At 32.5% G+C, this 15,076-nt stretch overlaps 1 protein-coding gene across 1 annotated transcript; it reads left to right on the top strand.

Annotated features, from left to right (window-relative positions):
- Window positions 1-4,295: 4,295 nt before the first annotated feature.
- Window positions 4,296-8,232, top strand: SULTR1;2 (sulfate transporter 1;2). Its single transcript, XM_010270881.2, has 13 exons — window positions 4,296-4,650; window positions 4,787-4,835; window positions 4,949-5,153; window positions 5,349-5,523; window positions 5,637-5,702; window positions 5,781-5,894; window positions 6,025-6,141; window positions 6,257-6,383; window positions 6,518-6,804; window positions 6,947-7,137; window positions 7,342-7,427; window positions 7,531-7,607; window positions 7,726-8,232. Exons 1-13 carry the CDS (start codon window positions 4,318-4,320, stop codon window positions 7,873-7,875), a joined length of 1,977 nt encoding a protein of 658 aa, XP_010269183.1. The 5' UTR covers window positions 4,296-4,317; the 3' UTR covers window positions 7,876-8,232.
- The last annotated feature ends 6,844 nt before the right edge of the window (window positions 8,233-15,076 follow it).

Here is a 15,076-nt window from a genome sequence, read left to right as displayed (position 1 = left end):
TACTTTCTACTATGATGGCCCAAGAATTACACGACACCTAACCGGCGAATTATCCATTGTCAAACTCTGAATCTCTGATCCAACCATTGACAATACAAAGTCGGCTATTCTCTCATGCTGTCATGCATATGTCTTAACTCTCGCCGTGAATTGAAATTCCAACGGCCACCACCACGATTAACCTGCTTGGCTACATTCCTACAGAAATGGACCCAGCTGAGCCAGAGGTGAAATTAATTAAGAAACTTGTCAAACTGGCCACCCCATTTCAGCCCTCTAGGCCTCTATTCCAATTCTCCACTTGTTTCTCCCTGGACATGTCAGTTGGCGATGGTGATGATGACTCAATCATCCTGATGCATCCTTTGTATAACTGTTGATTCAAGAAGAAATTAAAAGAGTGACGATTATGATTATGCACAGGAAAGAGATCAGCAAAACAAATGAAGTAGATAACCTTAGCTTTCTATTCGGAGAAAGTCATTTATTGAATTGAATAATTTAATCTCTGCAGTAGGTGAACAATTAATACAAGACTTAATGCCTCACATATAGAATTCCATTTAAGTAGTTATATATCTTCCTTTGCTTTAAATATACAACTAGTGTTCCACAAAGGAATCCATGCATCTTTGGTGTTTTATCTCAAATAAGATTTTTTTTTCCTGCAATTTATGCCTAATAATTATCCTTTTATCCAATATTTCGTAATTAATAAATTAACTAGCCGAGGAGCACCTGCAATTAAATCATTTTCTAGAAAAAGGGCATGGTGAAAAGTAGTTATAAGTTGTTGTATCTTCTATCACTATTCACTCACAAAGAATCTTAGAAACCTAAGATTAATATCCAGAAAGGAAAAGAAAATGCACCTTCGTATATAGAAATCAGAATTTAAGAATACATAATTTAAAAAGCATATTCATTTGTTTGCATTAAAAAAAAAACAAAGCTAGATTAATCTGTAGCTACAAGAAGATACCTTTAATCCTTTATCACAACCAGAAATGTGGTATATTGGAACCAAACATAAGCTAAAATGTAAATGTCAATGGAATGTTTTAGAAGGAAATAGATTGTTGTTATTGTGATATACGATAGTTACAATCTACCAGCTAAGCTATCAATCGTTTCACACCAGTTGACTGCCATCAATTGAGTGAATTCTGAACAGACGGGCTGTACAATGAATATAAGTAAGATGATATTCAGAACTTTACTAGATCATCTCAAATACAGTGCAGAGAAACAAATTCTGATAGGATGAAATAGAAAAGATGGCCATTTGATGTTCAGGGAATCCATGAATGTATTTGAATACTTGAACGGGTTTGGAGGATCATGGGCCTTCTTCTTCTTTGAATAGTTGAGCGGGGATACACATTTACCACTCAACTCAACAGAGTCTGATGGAGAGACAGAGATGAATGACACAACAAGGGGAAAGCCTAGAAGAGAGTAAAATGAAATGACAGGGAGGCGGGGGTGGTAGAAAATTGAGTCACACGATTGGATTGCTCTCACGTGGGACTCTCGGTCTAATCGACAGGAAAACTCATTCGTTCAGCAGGGGACGAAGCCTTGGTGCAGCGGCAGGAAATCGACGACAACTCCCGTCTGTCTGTGCAGATCGGGGCAGGGAAACTCGTTCGTTCAATAGGGGACGAAGCCTTCGTCGAAAGTCAAAGTTTACACGCACAAAATTTTGTCACATGAGAGCACTAATCTACTGGCACGAGTAGATTCCATTTAGCGCAAAGAGAAAAGACCCCATTCGGTAATAAGTAATAATATAGATAATGAATGATCTGTGGCTTGTTCATGACTTGTTTATTGTTTACAAGGAGAGACCCACCGACTTAATTGGAACTTAGAATATCAATATGAATGAAAATACCACTCAACTAATCCAAAATTTGAAACAACGTACGGTTCAGGATCCCATAAGATATAATAATGGATCCCAAAACCAAAAGATATGGTAATAATTGAAGTTTTAAGCCTAAGTCTCAAACAATAAAATAAGGAACATAACATATGTTGGCACATGCAGCTAGCTTTCCATACATGTAAAATATTCTCTAGCTAATTTGGTGATCTTGTTCTTATATATCCATCCAAATAAGTGCTTTCAGTTGAAAATGATCCATTCAAACAATATTAGTACAGTTTTTGGTTCCTAGAAAATTTGGTGTTGCTCTAGCATTTGATGTAATGATATGATCATAAACAGAAGTTCTGTTCTGTGTACCAGTAGCTTGGAACCTGTATATATAGTTACTTAGTCCCAGATTGGTTTACCTTTACCATCAACTTCAGGGTAGTTCCAAGAACAAAAATATGGGCCAGTCCATTGGTTTTATACAAAAGAACTAGCTTGTTGCAAACTCTCCAAAATCCCTTAAGCGGTCTGGGCTATTTTAACTATTTAGTAATTTCATAATTACATTATTAATCAATAATAAATATAAATATCTATGTTGATGATGATGTGTTCAGATTTCTGAACACGGCAGAGCAGACCCCAGAGCTGCTGAATTAATAATATATGTTCCTGGTGTATTATGATGCAGTATGAGGATGGAGCTTACGAGTAGCCTCAGCATTCTTCTTATTATTTTATTAACAAGTACACCTGAGGAGGAGATTAATCACAAGTAGAGATGAATAGTCCATATATCTCTTCTTTTGGGCCAATGCAACCACTACTACTTGACGTTTTCTTCGAAAGTTGGAATCATTTTACACTTCCTATAGCACAGGATCTTATAATTAAGCTTGTTTCACGATCCCAAAACAAAACCTGCCATTAATTGGTTGTTTTGATATCATCTCGTAAATAGTAAAATACCCACCCACTATTTCCAAAATTTAGGGGGGTGTTTGCCAATGTGAATACAAATGTCTTGTTTTAGTTGACTGCAGTTGTTTTTCTTTTCGTTGTTTTAGAAAACAAAACCATTCACATTGGCCAACACCCCCTTATAAGGCCTAAATGACCCCAGATCTACTTTCAGGAAGAACACTCTACCCACAAGATGCTTCAGCTACACATTCGGATCCTGTTCCCATCAGTAACAACATATATACAAGTACCAAACATATTCAGGAATCAGGATGTGCTGCAGCCAGCAATCTTTTGGCCTTGTGGGTAGGTTTGTTGGTAGCAGATCCGGCCACCACCAGAACATACCTTGAGAGACTGCATATTGCAGTGTCATGAATCACAAATTTGTTATTGCCTTGATAAGAAGCAGAAGCAAACCTTTTGGCAGTTTGGCAAGCAATATGTAAAGATTGAATCATGGATAAATACAAAGACATAAATTAACTATTAAAAAAGGGTTATTTGATTTGATATAGACGCTTTCTTTCTTAATATTTTTTCAGGGCAAATATATAAATTGAGGATGCACTTTCAAACTTTATCAAGCAAATCTGTATTAATTCTATCATATACATGATCACATCAAAGAGCTAGCAGCAAGAAAAAGTCCACGACAAATGCTAGGTTAGCAATGCTTCCATGTCGATCGATCAGATAAAAAGATTAAAAAAAATATATATATATACACCCAGAATTTCTGCAGTTCATATCAGAACGGTAAAGTCAACGCTTTCGGCCGATAATAATATTTTTAAGACCCATTTGTAAATTAAAAAGAATAATGTAAGAGATGATTAACTCTATATATTATGGTTTGCTGGCATTCTTGTATGTGTCATGAAAAAGAATCTAGATTCATGCTTTGTGGCTACAGCCAGTTTCGCTAGCTAGCTTGCTTCTAATTGGGAGTTTGACCTAGAATTGCTGTCAGAACTGAATTATATAAGCAAGAGGTTCCATCTATCTTTTGTCACAGAAGAGGTGTAACACTTCTGAAGCATGTTCTGTTAGCTCCTGTCCCATCCACCGATCTGTTTCGTTTGTCCAGGCGGCTGAGAAAGATTTCAGCTCAACTCAGTTTGTTTCTGTCTGTACTTCTTCTAAGCTTTTGTATTCATATTTTATATTTTCTGTTTTGGACTGGAAACATTTTCATTCTGAAAGATCTAGGAAAAGAAAACCAGAACCCATCAACCGATCATGGTTCTTCAATTTTTCAAACTGTGAACTTATAGTGGGTGCAAGATCCACGGGTTGCTATAATTGAATATGATGAAGAGGGTCTTCTTGTTTTAAGTGCATGCAGTTTCCAAGCTTTTTATCCTATATTAAGTATTAAACTAGGACGAGCCACTGTGTCCTTTCTCTGATCAAGATTATATTATCTGGTTTTTCATTGCAGGTGAATAGATAATTAGAAGCTGATCCTAATGGGTCATTCCACAGATGGAGATTTTGAGAAGAAGACAGACATTGAAAGTGCACCATCCTCAAGACGTCACGGAGAGCACTTGCCATACATTCACAAGGTTGGATCGCCATCCCCGAATAACGTGCTGAAGGAATTCAAGGACGCTGTGAAGGAAACGTTCTTCCCAGATAATCCCTTACGCCCTTTCAAAGACCAACCTAGATCCAAGAAGTTCATCCTAGGCCTCCAGTCTATTTTCCCTATTCTTGAATGGGGAAGGAACTATAGTTTAAGTAAATTCAAAGGGGATCTCATTGCAGGACTCACCATTGCAAGTCTCTGCATTCCTCAGGTATATATATACATATATATATATATTTATATGGATATATCTATCAATTACTTCACAAAGAAAATAGAAAGGTAGGAAACCAATTTAATCCCCACTTTGTAAAGATTCTAAGATTTGCTTTTAACTTGGAAATCAGGATATTGGATACGCAAAGCTTGCAAATCTGGATCCCCAATATGGTCTATGTAAGTCTTCGATTACATTGTTATTCAAAAGCTTGCATCCAATTAATTACCATGTCTGCTTGGACCCAGTATGAGGGCTATTTCTCATTTGTGTTGTTTGATGTTTGTTACAGACACCAGCTTTGTTCCGCCATTGATCTATGCCATCATGGGGAGCTCAAGAGATATTGCTATTGGGCCAGTAGCCGTGGTGTCTCTCTTACTTGGGTCCATGCTCCAGGATGAGATTGACCCTAAAAATGTGGTTGAGTATCGTCGGCTTGCATTCACAGCTACCTTTTTCGCAGGGATCACTGAAGCTGCGCTTGGGTTTCTCAGGTAAATACTTTGCATCCTATCTTAGTTCTGAATTCCATATGGGATATATAACTAACTAATTTTGGTAAAGTTGATCTTTGTTCTTGCTTGGTTTTCTCCTCCAGATCGACTGCTTCATGTGTATATGATTTTCAGTTACGTACATTTGTAGTAAGGCAATCTAGTGATTAATTCGATCGGTTTTTTTGTTTTTAGGCTGGGGTTCTTGATTGAGTTCCTATCTCATGCTGCAATCGTTGGATTCATGGGTGGAGCTGCCATTACAATTGCACTTCAACAACTTAAAGGTTTTCTTGGAATACAGAAGTTTACAAAGAAGACTGACATCGTTTCTGTCATGCGTTCAGTATTTGGCTCTGCACATCACGGTGTAAGCAATTCCTCCCTCACTTCCTTTTATCTTTTGACGGGTAACATGGGAAGTCTAGTCTTAAAGTCTTAATAAACTGATGTAATTAATTAATTACCACATTGTGCATGCAGTGGAACTGGCAGACTATACTCATAGGAGCAGCGTTCCTGGGTTTCCTTCTAGCAACCAAGTACATCGTAAGAGTCACTACTATTCCTTAATTAATTTATGGGTTTGAAGGTCTCTAATCTTCTAAATGTTCTGAGGGGTGACAGGGAAAGAGGAATAAGAAATTTTTCTGGGTGCCAGCAATTGCCCCATTGATCTCTGTTGTCCTGTCCACTTTCTTCGTCTACATTTTCCGTGCGGATAAGAAAGGTGTTCAAATTGTAAGTAAACATATAGAGTTAATTAATTCATGCACAGTGAGTTTGTCTTAGATCTCTTTTATGGATTTTGCATCATAAAATCAATGAGAACAATTGCCAACTACTCTTCTGCTTTTAACTATGTATGAAGGTGAAACATATCAAAAAAGGTATCAACCCGTCATCGGTGAATGAAATTTATTTCAGCGGTAAAAATCTTGCCAAAGGCGCTAAGATTGGTATCGTGGCTGGGATGATAGCATTGACGGTAAACCAATTCTGCACCTCACTTCTCAACCTAGCTAACATGCATATATATATATATATGAGAAAATTTATTTTTATTAATTGTTGATTGGTTGGTTCTTTATTTACTGGGTCAGGAAGCTGTGGCAATTGCGAGGACATTTGCATCCATGAAGGACTATAAAATTGATGGGAACAAAGAAATGGTGGCACTAGGAGCAATGAACATTGTTGGCTCAATGACTTCTTGTTATGTAGCTACAGGTAATAAGACTGATCGATTGGCGATTGCTTACCCAGAAAGACCTGCAATAATATAATTAATATAGCAACCCAGAAGCTCTAGCTATACATGTGGAGTAGTGATGGGCTGAGCTGCTCTTCCCTCGCTGCTGCAGGCTCCTTCTCTCGGTCGGCAGTGAATTACATGGCCGGATGTCACACTGCCGTTTCCAACATAGTGATGTCCTGCGTCGTTCTTCTAACATTGGAATTGATCACTCCCCTCTTTAAGTACACCCCAAATGCCATTCTTTCTGCTATCATTATCTCTGCTGTGATTGGCCTAGTTGACATTGAGGCTGTACTCCTCATATGGAAGATCGATAAATTGGATTTCCTCGCTTGCATGGGTGCCTTCTTTGGTGTTGTTTTCGTCTCGGTTGAAATTGGCCTCCTAATCGCAGTAAGTAGTACGTACTACTTGAACTCCATTAATTAGATTAGATTTATTCAAAGCTGAGCTCTCTTCTTGCTTTGCATCTACGTACTACTTAAAATTAAATTTTAAATTATTGCATCTAATTTAATTTGTCAAATTAAAACAGGTCTGCATATCTTTTGCTAAGATACTCCTGCAAGTGACAAGGCCACGGATTGCTTTACTTGGAAAGCTCCCCAGGACAACCATCTTCAGGAACATCCAACAGTATGCAGAAGCAACCAGGGTTCCAGGCATACTGATCGTCAGAGTAGATTCTGCAATCTATTTTTCCAACTCCAACTATGTTAGAGAGAGGTATATATCAAAGTTGTGCGCAGGACCTTGGATTAATTCTCAATACGGTTTTGACAAATTAATTAAACTTGTTCATCAGAAACCTCGTCCATGAATATAATTACTGTTACAGAATTAATTAATTTAACAACACTGACCTAGCTAGCTAGCTAGTAGCGCATATTCAAGAGTCAAGACCCAGTACTGTATGTGTTGATCTTGTAGGATTATGAGATGGTTGACTGATGAAGAAGAGGAATTGAAAGCAAGAGGTTTGCCAAGAATCCAGTTCCTGATCGTTGAGCTCTCACGTAAGCCGGCCATCATACAATAAGCCTTTCTCTCTTAATTATTAGCTAATAGCTAGCTATCTCGCAACTCATCTTCATCATCAGGATTTTGTTTTCATTGCAGCCGTTATTGACATTGACACCAGTGGTATTCATGCGTTGGAAGATTTACACAAGAGCCTCCAGAAGAACGATATTCAGGTAAACCATGCCATGCGTACGTATTAACAAACAAAGCACAAAAGAGAAGCTTTAGCCTTTAGGGTTGTAATATATTATATATAATTAATTAAACTTTACGTTGTTCTCTGCTACACAGCTTGTGCTAGCAAATCCTGGGCAATCGGTGATCGACAAGCTTCACGCATCCCACTTCGCAAATTTGATTGGCCAGCAAAACATCTTTCTCACTGTTGGCGACGCCGTGTTGACATGCAGTCCCAAGGTTGATGAATCTGTTGTGAACTAAACGAGCTAATTAAGCCAATATTCATATCCATCTGAAAGATTCTGACCACCTGGCTTGAAGACAGAAAAAGAGATTCTGACCAAGTAATTGGAACTTTGGAAGATTGCTGGCTTCTTCTGACCTGGTCCAATAAGGGAGACTTGAAGAAGTGGTGTGGTGTGCTGTGGTAGCAGTTTGTTTGTTTGCTTGTTTGTGGTGTGCCAATAAAAAGTTCAGGAGAAAAAAAAATGAATATATGGCGGCATAGCGCAGTCGAGGAGAATTGAGGAGCAAAGTGTTTGTATATATATGTATATTATATATATGGTCAGAGAGAGAGAGAGAGAGTGTACATTTCTCTGTATGTGTTTGGTTAAAATAAAGCGTTCAAAGATTTTTTTTTTATTTTTTTATTTTGATTTTTTTTATTCTATGTCATTTTTTTAAATAACTAATGAGATGCTCTCCTTCCCCAATGATTTTTTCTCCTAAAATTTATCCTAAACTACTTCCCCCACTTTCTTCTAAATAATCTTCAATTCCTATTTATCTCATAACTATTCTCTAATTTACTAGAGAATTTCTCTCCAAATTATCTCTAATTCCTATTTATCCTCTTTTCCACTTTTTATCTACATCTATCTAAAGAAAGTTTAAATTAAAATTTAAAAAATTATTTAAATATTTTAACAGATTATATAATAACTTTAAAATATTTACTAAACATAAAAAATAATTATAATAGATTTAATAATATTCATATTATTAATAGATTTATATTCGTAGAAAATTCATCTCGAAATTATGTACTAACAATATAAATTATGATTTTCCAGATTATTCAAATAATACAAATTTAACATTAAAAAATAAAATATTATTTCAATATTTTAATAATAAAATATATTAAAACTAGCTAAATAATTATATAAAAAATATTTAATTACTTAAATATTTAAATAAATAAATATCTTAAATTAAAATAATGAGTACTTTTCAATATTTTATATATTATTTAAATACTTAAAAATAACTAAATAATTTAAATAACGATATTTTAAATAGTTAAAATGACGAAATAATGCAATAAAATAAAAAAATCATAACATAATATTCAAATAAATAATAATTTAATATTTTTACAAAATTATGTAATAATAGTATAAACTTTAAAATAATTATTAAAAACACAAAAATAATTATAGTAGATTTAATAATATTCATATTATTAATAGTTTTATTCTTTTACAAAATGCATCACGAAATTATGTACTAACAATATATATTATGATTTTCCAGATTATTCAAATAATATAAATTTGACATTAAAAATAAAATATTATTTCAATATTTCAATAACTAAATATCTTAAATTCAAATAATGAGTATTTCTAAATATTTCATATATTATTTAAATATTTTAAATAACAAAATATTTAAAATAATTATATTTTAAATAGTTAAAATAACGAAATTATGCAATAAAATAAAAAATCATAACATAATATTCAAATTAATAATGATTTAATATTTTTACAAAATTAATAATGAAATTATGTAAGAGTAGTATAGACTTTAGAATAATTATTAAAAATACAAAAAATAATTATAATAGATTCAATAATATTCATATTATTAATAGTTTTATATTTTTACAAAATTCATCACGAAATTATGTACAAACAATATAAATTATGATTTTCCATATTATTCAAATTAAATGTTATTCAAATAATAGAAATGTAACATTAAAAAAATAAAATATTATTTCAATATTTCAATAACTAAATATCTCAAATAATAAAATACTAAAAGTAGCTAAATAATTACATAAAAAAAGGTTTAATTATTTAAATATTTTAATAATTAAATATCTTAAATTCAAATAATGAATATTTTTAAATATTTTATGTATTACTTAAATATTCAAATAACTAAGTATTTTAAATAACAAAACATTTAACATAACTATATTTTAAATAGTTAAAATAACGAAATTATGCAATAAAATAAAAAAATCATAACATAATATTCAAATTAATAATAATTTAACATTTTTACAAAATTAATAATGAAATTATGTAATCATAGTATATACTTTAAAATATTTATTAAAAACACAAAAAATAATTAAAATAGATTTAATAATATTCATATTACTAATGGTTTTATATTTTTACAAAATTCATCACGAGATTATGTACTAACAATATAAATTATGATTTTTCAGATTATTCAAATTAAATGTTATTCAAATAACAGAAATTTAACATTAAAAAATAAAATATTATTTAAATATTTCAATAACTTAATATCTTAAAATCAAATAATGAGTATTTTAAAATATTTTATATACTATTTAAATATTAATAACTAAATATTTTAAATAACGAAATGTTTAACATAACTATATTTTAAATAGTTAAAGTAACGAAATTATGCAATAAATTAAAAATTTTAAAATAAAAAAAAATCATTGCATAATATTAAAATTAATAATAATTTAAAGTTTTACAAAATTTATAATGAAATTATGTAATAATAGAATGAATTATAATTTTATAGATTATTAAATTCAATTAATAATTAAAATTATAAAATTTAAATAACTAAATAATATTTTCAATAACCAATTTCACTTATATCAACTAATAATTCTAGAAAAATAATTTTCAAAAAAATAATATTCATTGATAATGATTTTAAAATCTTAATCTATATTTATTATATATTTAATATACTAAAATTAATATTTATTGTATTTTCAGAAATTATTTATAGTTTTTTGACAAATATATTTACAATAATTATGTATAAGTCTATATTTGTTTTAAAAAAATTAATAATTCTTGGATATTAAACTACTATTATTTAACTTTTTAAATTAAATTTATTATACTTATTGTATTTACTGTATTTTTGTTGCACTTTATTCATTGATATTTATTAGAGATTAAACTATTATTTGAGATTACAATATTTATTTATTGACTTAATATATGTTTTTTAGTATTTTTAGTATTTTTGTGATTATTGCAATTATTTTATTTTTATTATCAATATATTTTCAATTATTGTGCATTTTCGCTATAAATTTTTAATAATTATTGGATATTAAGCTATGTTTATTTATTAGATATTAAAATATTAATTTAGATAAAATTAGGAGTGTTAATCACGACCTAGTTTAGTTTGGTTGTAGGCTATTTGGCCAACCAAATTGACATGGTCAGGTTGGGGAGTTGGTTACCCTAAATCTATTGACCATTAGTGAAAAGCAACTAAATCGGGTTGTATTGGTTTGGGTTGATTTTCGGTTTGCTCAATTGGTTTAAAAGATTATATTGAAAACTTAATTTTAAATTTTAAAAATTACATTAATATTATTAAAAATTAAATTTATAATATAAAGTATTTAAGACTAAGAAATATGAGAATTTTCCCACTTTCTTGTATTAAAAAATTATATTTAAAATATAAAAATATTAATATATATATATATATTTATGATTGGGTCATTTGATTTTGGTCAATTTACAAATGGCCACAGCGAAATTGATCCCAATTTCAACCGGAAATATTAGAAATTGAGCAATTCAGGTCAAGTTGGTCGGGTTGGTTGGTTTCATCAGTTCGACGAACAAGCTTAATTGAAATAGATTATTGTTATTTTTGTATTGTAAAAAGTTATTAAAAGTATTATAAAATATAAATAATTAATCATTTTGTAAAAAGTTAGAAATATAAAACAATTGTATACTCTTATGTGTTTTATTATTTAGCTTTCTTTAACAAATCCCGTGCATCGCACGGTTCCCTGCTAATGTAAATTAAAGATGGATAAATCCACATCAAATGTACAATCTATGTCCATTTGACCGGATCAGATGTGGATTTAATCCCATATTCCCATCCAATCCGATTAACATCCTAGATTCATCTATTGAAATTTTTTTATATGTATGAGTTAAAAAGTATTTATTTTTCAAATTTTAATCTTTCTGGATTTTATAGATGATAAAGCTAGCGGATTTGAATAATTTAATCTAAATCCAATTTGAGTCCCATTTGGGATCAAATCCGATCGAATCTATAAATACTAACTATAAAAGAGTGAATGTCCCTTTTCTCTGGAATTTTCATTGGACATTTTTTTATCCCTTATCTAAATGAGACCGGATCTCCTGCCCACACAAACTCTACCCACGTCTACTCACACAACATTGCAGCCACACATGGAGAACATCTCATCCTCCTATATAGTATCATGTATATGTTTGGCATCGATGCTGCAGTTGCAGCACCGTTTTCTAAGAAAACAATGCTGCTGATATGTGGCTTGGAGCACCGTTTTCTCAGAAAAGGGTGCCTTTATTGTTGTTTGGAATCGTTGCTGCTAAGTAGGACATTTCCTGAAGCAACAGAAACTTTTTTTGTTTGGTACCATTGCTCCAGAAAACATTTTCACAACTGATACCCATTATTCTATGCCACATCACTGCCCTGTTGGCAGCAACGAGTTGCAGCTCTAGGAAATGCCTAATTTGGCGTTGCTCCAAGCCATGGCTTCCTGGTTTCCGAGGCATGGCTTGGAGCACCGTTTTTTATGGAAAAACAGTTCCAAACAAATGCCCGTTTCCTGGAGCACCATTTTTTCCGATGTGGTGCTGATGTGGCGTCGTTGCTCCAGGAAATGGCAACGATGCCAAACAGCCGCTATATATGCAAGGGGAGATGTTCCCAATTCACGGGGGTAGTGTGTTGTGGGAAGACGTGGATAGATTTCTCATGGGCAGGAGATCCGAAGTCTTTCTAGATAGCATACAACGTGCATAAAGAGGGTGTATATGTCCTTTACTCTCACTTCAAAAATTGTCAACTTATAATAGTTAAGAAACTGCCCACTTATAACTGTTCAAAAACTGTCCATGAATTGTAAATAGTTTTATCTTGAAGATACTATCACGTGCAAATGCACGTACATGTTTACTAGTATTCCTAAAAAAAATCCAATGGAAATGTACGTACGTGTTATTCTATTAAAAAAAAGAAGCATAATCCATTGGACCTTGCCTGGACATGTAATATTAGGTCCAGGGATGCGGGCCGGGCCAGGCCAGGCCTTAATGCTGTTGATATCCTGTAAAAACCTGGCTTGGCACGGCCCAGCCTAGTCTGTGATCATCCCTACTCTATTCATGGTGCGACCCATCAACCTGTTTCTTCAAGAGCATCGTGCTCTGGTCATGACTCATGACTGTGGTGCATCCATCATATCATGGCTTTCTTTTAAAAGAAGAACAGAAAGAAAAGAGGCAATCCAATTCGGAGGAGACCATCAGGAAGCTGACACACCTGCCTTGCCCTTCGAGGCTAACGAATGAGCTACTTCATTCTCAGCTTTGGGAACAAACCTAAACTTGAAAGAAATATCTGACATGCTATGGAGCTCATTCGGGAGAGGCCAAGCTTCATGGGGAACAGTCAAAAGATTTCAGATTAAGAGCATTGAGCATAGTAAGAGAGTCACTAGAATACCATGAACAGGTTTTCCAAACCAAAGTCTTTCGCAAAAAAAAGAAAAAAAAAATCTCGAATAGCAAAGGCAAAATCACCAGCCATTGATTACCAAAAAACCAAAACCACTATTTAAAGACTTAGTGTAACTGTTAAGAGATTTGGCTTTTAACTAGATAGGCTCCAAAAAAGCAAAGGAATTTTTCCTACCAGGGCATGAAAAGTTTGTTGATTCTTGATGTAAAGTAGTTTTCTCTTCCGCCATTTAGAAAAGGAGGGGCTGTGTCAGCACTCTTGAATCTAAGATTGAAATTACAGGCAAACCAGGAAGCTCTGGCATGGTCACAAGATAGCAGAACATGAGTTATTACTTTCTGTAGCATTTTCACAAAGAGGGCATTGATTAATGTCACTAATGCCTCACTTAAAATAGTTCAAACTTGACTGGTTGCTGAAGGCAACACTTCCAGATGAAGTGCCTTATTTTTGTTGGGACTTTTAGAAATCAAATCTTCTTCCACTATTGTTTAGAATATGAAGTTACATTACTTTCCTTGATCTGTGGGTAGGTTTTAAGCCACTTGATAAGCTGATTACATTGAAAATTTTCCTCTAGAACCCGGTGGCTAAATCAATTTGCCATGACCATCCAATCTAGGGATTTCTAATTCACAAATGATTTCAGCTGTAGGAGCATCAAACAACTTAAAAATTTTCCTTCTGTCCCAAGAGTGATTTTGCTGATTTATGAGATCACTCTCCCACATACTACCATTTGGATTTTTCCTAGGACCCACATGGGTTTCAAGTGAGAGAGCCCAGCCAGCCATGGGTATCAATATATCAATATTTCTGTCCCTTGCAATACTCCAACAAGCCCCTTCTTTCGAAATATCCTTACTAGCTAGTAATCTCTTAGAACCTCAAGAACATCTTGTAGGAGCTTTAACTTTCCAAAAATTCTTTCCTTTCATGTACATACCTTTAATTATTTTAGCCCAAAGATGGTCCCTAGAAGTAGCATCGCTTACTTACATCCACCATGTGGCTCACTACTTGCAGAGTTGCTCTTTGATGTGGCAAAAGAAAATAGTTTATACTTTTATAGTATGTTTTGTTCTTTTGGGGAAAAGAAAAACATTTCTCAAAATTTGATGATAGACACCAAAGTTACGGACTAGGGATGATCATTTTGGTCCTACTAAAATACACTCCAGGCTTAAGCCTAGGTTTTGTGTTCAAGCCTTATCTGCATATATTTAAATACTAGTAAATGTTCATGTGCTTTGCACGTGGCAATTTCAAAAAGCATTAATAATTTCATTATTCTCATTAGAACCATTTAAAAAGGATAAATAATCAAAGCATGGTGTGTTAGTGGATTTAGATGTTATATTTTATTTTTATTATTAATCAAAATACTTCTTATTTATCATATTTATTATTGTATAATATGATAAATATATAATATTAGAGATGTGCACAAATTATATATATATATATATATATATATTATTTTCTATTTATTTTTGAATTTTTATTCTATAATTATGACATCATGTTCTGGCCTATTTGACTTGAAAAAAGCTATCTCATTTTTTAGCAACTTTAAATTTTTTATTCCATTTACTTAATTCATTCTAAAAATAATTAATGTTTATCACACTCATTTTTGTTTGATATGGTAATATCTAAGATGTGTCAA

This window comes from Nelumbo nucifera, chromosome 1 (genome assembly GCF_055504915.1).
Source record: "Nelumbo nucifera cultivar China Antique chromosome 1, China Antique-T2T, whole genome shotgun sequence".
NCBI lineage: Eukaryota > Viridiplantae > Streptophyta > Magnoliopsida > Proteales > Nelumbonaceae > Nelumbo > Nelumbo nucifera.
This window is presented reverse-complemented; position numbering and strand designations above follow the sequence as displayed.